Source organism: Thermobia domestica, chromosome 15 (genome assembly GCF_964235325.1).
Source record: "Thermobia domestica chromosome 15, izTheDome1.hap1.1, whole genome shotgun sequence".
NCBI lineage: Eukaryota > Metazoa > Arthropoda > Insecta > Zygentoma > Lepismatidae > Thermobia > Thermobia domestica.
Genome location: NC_137468.1, coordinates 33,921,904 through 33,929,520, shown reverse-complemented (window position 1 = coordinate 33,929,520; position 7,617 = coordinate 33,921,904). Strand labels below are relative to the sequence as shown.

Genomic DNA, 7,617 nt, shown 5'->3' with positions numbered 1-7,617 from the left:
GCGGCGGACTGTGATTGTCGAAACAGGGTGGGGGAGGTGCTGATTGAGTTCCTCCGTCACTTGCTCCGCAGTGGCACGACGGTTCTGCGTGACAATGCGCTTTAATACCCGGCGTGACCTGTCACTCATGATTTTCTTCCGCCCACTGTTCCGCTTCCCTGGTTTTCCCGTGTGTTGTGTAGGCCGTCATCACCTTCGACACTGTCCCACGCGACACACCTAACACAATAGCCACTGCCGTCACACTCACTCCACATAACCGCGCACCAACAATTTGGCCTCTTTGAAAATCTGAGAGATCTCCCATTTTACACTACCTCCGTCTGCTGCAGCCACTGGACACTGCTGTTCCACTGCGCCTGACATAGTATGGAGACCGACCTAACACACCACCACCAGCGGTCCGGCGCTGCGGGCGCCACGACACCACTGCGAACCCATACATCTGACGTGTTGCCAACTACAGGTGTTTCTATTTTTCTGATCATCATTTGTATCTTTGTAAAAACCTTTGTAGCCAAAAGAACCGCAAAGTTAAATTTTACTTCCAGCTCTTTGTGTCTTCATTTAACTTGCATCGATTTAAGATATTCGCAAAATCTCCGAGTATAATACTCTCGACAACAGACTGACTGTTTGTCGTAATTAAATATTCTATTCTAAAGCAACAGACCGTTCGTCAGTAGTGACATAACTATGGGGCGGGAGGAGGGCAAACAGGGCTTGTGCCCTGGACGCCGGATTGGGGGGTACAAAACTGTGCAAATACACATATGCACCGATTTCATTCTACACATATGCACATCCCGATATAATTCCAGAAACATTGTGATTTGCAGTTATTATGATAAGACTATAAGAATATGTCAAGCATGTATCTCTCAGATTATTTGGCAATCAAATACTAATTAGTTTGGTGTTTTATCTTGTACTAAAAATTAAATTATGATATACAATTTTGAAATCAAGCTTCACTACTTGAAGAAAAATGGAATAGGAGAATTTGGAGCATTTTGGTTTGGTTGGCCAAGGAGGGCACTAAGACGAGTTCTTGCCCCGATATATATATAGTCACGAATATTGAGTCTCAGAAATTATCTCCTACGTTCTGCAAATATACACACTCTGTTAATTGACCAGCAGTAGTATGCCATCATGACTCCATACTATTTTTCGTGACAACGTCATTTCAAAACCTTAATGTTCTCATTGAATTGTCGTAACTAAAATCATCAAACTCAATCGGGAAGGAAATTCATGTAATTATATTAGAAAATAGACTTTAATGCTGATATTGCATCCTAACTTATAGAAAACTATTAAAATACTATATGTTTTCTACAATCTTTTTGAAATCTACAGTGTTTTCTAATTTCATCGTACTCCAAACAAAGTTCACATTTCTAAATCCAGCCCAAGCCACTGTATGTTTCTCCGTCATCAGAATTTCAAAGTACGCATCTTTCGTCAGTGATCTTATCTGAGAGCTTTCGAATGATCTTCTTTCAACTTAGCCTCAGATAAAAATGAAAGTTTGAAATATAGGTACTTGAAGCAGTTTTCGTCTTTATTTAGTATTTTTATGTAATAAGTTGCTTCATAGGGCTAAGCACTTAAGCCTAATATTTAGGCCTGAAAAAACCCTGTTGTGGTTCATCAGACTATCCCTTACGAGTTTCTTACGATTCAAGGCAGGTCGAATGGGACGTTCTCTTGTAATGCTCCGTTCAAAACGCACATGGCTGCATATTCGTGTGATTAAGTGCAATATTCTAGAAAATCTTGTATCTGATAACAATAAATACAGTATATATTTCAGATCAATGCACGAAGATAATTAAAGTTCATCTATTTTCGTCGAGAACTTCAAACCATTGTAGATCAGGTAATGTTAGCTAAATGTACTTAGATGAAGCTATTTAGACAGAAGAAAATTGACTTTCCGTTTACGAGTTTTAAATGCTATGCTATGCATTAATTGATTTTACTTTACATTTTTAAAATTACCTACTATACTATAATTAGCTATAAATACAAACATAATGCATCATTTTTAGAAGAATCTACATTGTGGCAACTATCTTAATAGTCTGGCTGTGTTGGTCACGAGTTTGCCAGAATTATGTAACTCCGTTGCTAACATTCACAATACTAAGTTCCTTCTTGAAAGTTGGTCTCCAGATCTTCTCTATACCTATGGGAGATCTTTAACATCATCCTACAGATACTTATTCCTTATTCTGCTCTGTGTTTACATGGTAAGATTTTTTTCGGTGTTGATTAAGAATACTAAGGCATTTTAAGAATACTGAGAACTTTCTAGTACAATCTGTTCTAATTTACAACGGATGAATAATGTTTAAGCAACTTAATTACGTAAGTGAATAACATGTAAGTCACCTGTGAACGTAGAAACAGTGTTAACAATTGTCGTTCATTATTAAACAATTTTAATACAAAGCTAGCTTGTAGTGACTACGTAGCACAGGTTGGTGAGCACTTGTGTCTATGCGCATACACACCGTCTCTAACACGTTTGCTACTCCCTGCCACGTTGCTCTGCCCTAAACCGGAATGTAGATTAAAAGCTAACTTATGGAGACAACCTGGCACAAAGTGGTGCGTGTTTTCACCATCACATACCTAACTCTTTGTATTACTCACCTACTTTCACTCCCTAACTTGCTAAAAGTCCTACAGATCCAGTAGAGACAAGTCGAAAAAAAAATCCGAGTTGGGATTTGAGAGGAGACAGAGAGTTTTTAATAGAAACATAACTTCTCGCAGACGAGTTTTGGCATTATGTTTGAAGCTATAACGTGTATGGTGGGATATTGTCGATCTGCAAGAAAACAAGCCTGCATCAATAAATATTGACTCTTTTATGCCCCGAATTCCTTCCAAGTCATTACGCGTTATTAAGTGAAAACTAAAAATATTGAAAATCTACATAACTTTTTTTTTTAACAGCGGTGCCAATCTTTCACTCCAAGTGCTTCGGCGAAATCTCCCCAAATTTACTATTCACTCCCTCCCCCCAAAAAAGTAGCAAAAGAGACCGGAGTTGCTTGTGGCAAAATCAAGATAACTTGCTTTGTAGACTGTGGCAAAACCAAAATAATTTGCTTTGTAGACTGTGACAAAACCAAGATAATTTGCTTTGTAAACTAAATTTTATTCATTTTAACGTTGTTCAAACATCATTATGATACAATTGAAGCTTGGCTGTGCCATTTTCAATGAAAAATTATGCACCTCCCTCCCCCCCAAAAAAGTCATACATCTGAAAAGTCTGTATCAAAAATTTACTACAGATTAAAATAAAAACAAAATATTTTTTATTAAAAAAAATATTGAAACTTTATTTGCAGTATATTGTTCTTCCATATATTTATATATTTATATATTTATACGTATATAAAAAACAACAAGCAATATCATTTTTTTTCTGTTACGTGCATTACGTTTTTAATTAAAAAAATAAAATTGTTAAAAAAAAGGTTCTTCTTTTAGAAGTTCTTCTGAACTCTAAAAGGCGCTGGAAGATATATTCGACGACGAATTAAAAAAAATGACTAGCTAAATGCTGTAAGGTGAATGAATGCTTCAATTAGGTGTTATGCCACGGTTAAGTCATCATCAAAATAAATTAAGATGGAAGGAATGTAATAGCTTTCCGGTATTCCAAGTTTGAGAAAATCATCTCTTTCATCGGGAATTCCATTCTCCGCAAGAGTCTTCTCCATATCTAATACTCGCCCTTCAAACTTCCAGGTGTAACTAGCAGCGTGTCTATTATAATGCAGGTAACGTTCCAGTATCCTCTCAAGTGTGTCTTCAGAGCATACCTACATTAAATAGAATAAGAAAGAGAAAATCGAACAAATTAATTGATTCCATTTTAAAATTTTAGTCATTTTGTACTTTTCCGAGGATGTAGAGTTAAGATGGATACAGAGTAACTTAGTAACCAGAGTGCCAACTGAAGGCGTGGGGGAGGGATGGGGAAGACCTGTAGGCTGAACTGTAAGACAGAGAGGCTGGGATAATTTCGGGGACATGGTAACTTGAATTTACTTTGCATCTATTCATACATACATACCAAAAACAACTAAAAATTTCAAAGGGGGGCTAACTCCTGGACATCCCCTAGATACACCCCTGGCCTGGGAAGGGAAACAGGACAAATCCCCAGCAGAATCTTTGAAGCCTTATCTTGTTCTTATTTGCAAAATAGTTTCATGGATTATTATAAATTAATACAAAACGGACCGAAAAGCAATGTTTGGTTTAAAGCTTAATCAATAGTTCTTATCTCCAATGATTCCCTGTCACCTTCCCCATTCCATGATTAAAATATATTGTTTTATTCGTCTTTCATTTGATTTTTCGCTAGGAAAAGAAAACAGTCCCATCATGAGAACAGAATTGCAAAGATCCGTACACCCCCACGTACTATAAGCCACATGGTTTTACTATAAACATGTTTTCAGGCTTTGTAAACAAATTGTGGCAGACGACAGAAGGAAACTACACTTTCAGAAAGAGACGAAGAGGACACGGAGAACCACGAAGAAATCCGACAAACCCTTCACACATTCTCCCTCCAAAGTAAGCTATAAAAGAGGACGTCGGGACTAAGAAATGCAGTGCCTTGCACTGGTCATCCTTCTACAATATGGGCTACGGAGATTTAACCTGCAATACCTACTCCTGAAGACACTATGGGCTACACAGTCAGCAATCCCATCTGAGGCCGCTTTGGGCTAGGAAACCTTCCTGTCAACATTATATGTCAAGGGGGCTTTTTATCCAACACTGAAAACATTTATTTAAAGTGATTCGAGACTTAGAGAAATATTTTTATAGAGACTTTGTATGATAATTATGTAAGATTTTTTTTTTAAATAAAAAGGTGAAAGGTTAAACTCTCGTGTACGCTATTGACTCTACCTACAGAATATTACAGGATACTCATCCGATCTTGGTTAAATTTAGCGTGATGGTAGATCTTAATGAGCTTAGGACCCACACGAAATATTAGGATATACAGGCCTTTGGTTTCCAAGTTACGAACCATGAAAGCTCGGGTTTGGACACTCAAATTTTCGCAAACAAATTTCTCTAATTGCTAATAGAACAAAGATCGGTTATTTAAATTTAAATTAAGGCATGAAAAAGATGATAAGACAATTCATTAACTTTATTTATTTAATATATTTATTTGTGAATGCAGTATGTACTTATAGGTGTATTAAAGATGTACTAAAGAAAAACCATCGAAGTAATGCAATATATTCCATAAATTATATACATGTTGATTCTACGTGGTTTATATGTTCCAATTATATTTTTCCCTAGAACTCCTAAGATTTTAAGGAGGACCATTGTGTCGTAATTCTACATTACGTGCACCCCCGACAAAAAATAAGTAAAATTAATGATAAAATTGTCGTCATTCAAAATATTAACAAAATTAACCATTATGTTCTAAAATATCTTTTTCAGTTTAACGTCCCACGATTATGCCCTTTAGGCTAAAGAAGAGGAATGATTAAGGCAAGTGAAGTGAATGATGATGGAAGAATTGGTGGAATGAGAACGTAGAGGAAACGGGAGTATCCCGAGCAAACTCACAATGTTGTCTCACAACCATATTTGGTCGGGGATCGAACCAAGAACCCGATGCAACAAAGGTAAGCGTACTACAATTGAGTCACCTCGCCTCCTCTATAAAGCAAATTTAGGTCACATTGTTAATACAGTTGTAATTAGAGAAAGAAAACAAGAACATTTTTTACTACGTATTACTGAACAAATAAATTCGGCATTTAGCATTTAGCGAATTGTTTTTCAGCGTCGGATTTCCGTCTAGGCAAACAAGACAAACTGCCTAAGGCAGCAGAACTAAGGGAGGAGGCGCAAAAAATAAAAGAAAAACATTTGGAGCATATTTTTCTAAATAGATTAATTATTGTAATGTTTTATGTTTTGTTTGGCTTGTCTGTTGGTGCTGAATATTGCATATATAATATTTTGTAACTGTTTCAACATAGAATTAATAATAATAATAATAATAATAATAATAATAATAATAATAATAATAATAATAATAATAATAATAATAATAATAATAATAATAATAAAAGGGATATATCCAACCCACAAAGCTATCTTTACATACTAAAAAGTATTAATAAATGTACTGAAATACAATGTATGGCTAAAGAAAAACTTTCAAATATATGTTGTGATAATTTCGTTTGGTGGATAGCTTGACATGGGGTGGTGTAGTGGCGAGCGAGGAACCTCTGACCATAAACTGCGTAGGGGCCAAAGATGCCTAAATCCACCACACCGTTCTTCATAGTACTACAAAAATATTCATACAATTTTATTAACGTGTGTAAAAGGCACGGATGATGCTTGCTCTTCATTGAAAGTGAAAAAAAAAAAAATCAAACGTATATCTCGAAATGATAGTAATCCGAATTATAAGAGTATAACCGTAAATAAAAGATACCGTACTAAAAAAAAAAAAATATTACGTCCGTGTTTGTTCATTATTAGGACGGTTTCTTCGCGTAATAAAAACTCAAGATACTTCAATGAAGAATGGATAGAATTATTACAAATTTTATTAGTCGTTTAAAAGGAAGCTTAATAAATCTGCTAACACAATGAGGAAATTATCATAAACACAATAGGATGATATAAAAAGTGTGATCAGAAAGGAATGTAGATAGGAACGTAAAAAAGAAAAAGAAGATAAAATGAAATACAAGAATTTTTTTGAAGTTTATTTGTTTGTTTTTTCAGCAACAAGGCTATATGAGACCTGGACCCTCAGTTTAAAGTAGAATCCGAAGTAGCATAATGCGTTGAAATTAAAAATGCTTTTCCACCAAGAGACCGTACACGCGCTAGCGCTGTTTTAAACGAACTTAAAAAGTTCATTACTGAATTCTCTATATCTGTGTGTGTCTGTTATTTGCTAATTTTTTTCAATTTTGAACCCTCCATTGAGGATAGATAGAGCTTCAAAAACTATCTCAAAGAAGTGATGGAATTTTTTCGCGTTACTCTCTCTTTCCTGAGATATTGGTCGATTTCGGGAGATTTAAGGAGCCATATTTCGGGAACCGTAAGTCATAGAGCAGCGTTTCCCAACCGGTGTGCCGCGAGGAAATCAAAACAAAATTATTAATTCCATAGCAACCCAATTGCAAGACATCGGAAAAAATGTATATTTGTATTTCACATTACTATGAACCTCTACAATGGAAGTTTCATACTGTGTTACTTTTTTGTACATTTTTAATGTTGAAAGCAAGTATTTGTTGTTGTTATGACCATTTTTGTTTCTTTACTGTTGCAAGCTATTTCGTAACTTGAAATTTTAAAATATCATTCAATCCTTTCGACAAAGCAAACATGAATACAAATTACCTACAATACATTTGTGTTTTTAAAGTACAAGAGATTTGTTTGTTCGTTCGTTATTTACTCATTTTCCTTCTTAGTGAAAGGTGGATACAGTTTTTGAAAAACAAAGTGTATTTTTCAAAACCTGAGTCCTACATTTCATTGCAGTTGTTTTCTATTTTTAAATTAGAA

The 7,617-nt window shown here is 35.3% G+C and overlaps 1 protein-coding gene across 4 annotated transcripts in view; it reads right to left on the bottom strand.

The window, feature by feature from the left end:
* Positions 1-3,372: 3,372 nt before the first annotated feature.
* Positions 3,373-7,617, bottom strand: part of LOC145670965 (cytochrome b5 domain-containing protein 1) — a 187,773-nt gene continuing 183,528 nt past the window's right edge. For all 4 annotated transcript variants that reach the window (XM_081739561.1, XM_081739559.1, XM_081739562.1 and 1 more), the window contains one exon: positions 3,373-3,848. In XM_081739561.1, coding sequence (XP_081595687.1) covers positions 3,618-3,848 — 231 coding nt within the window. In that variant the 3' untranslated portion in view covers positions 3,373-3,617. The remainder of the gene's footprint in view (positions 3,849-7,617) is intronic.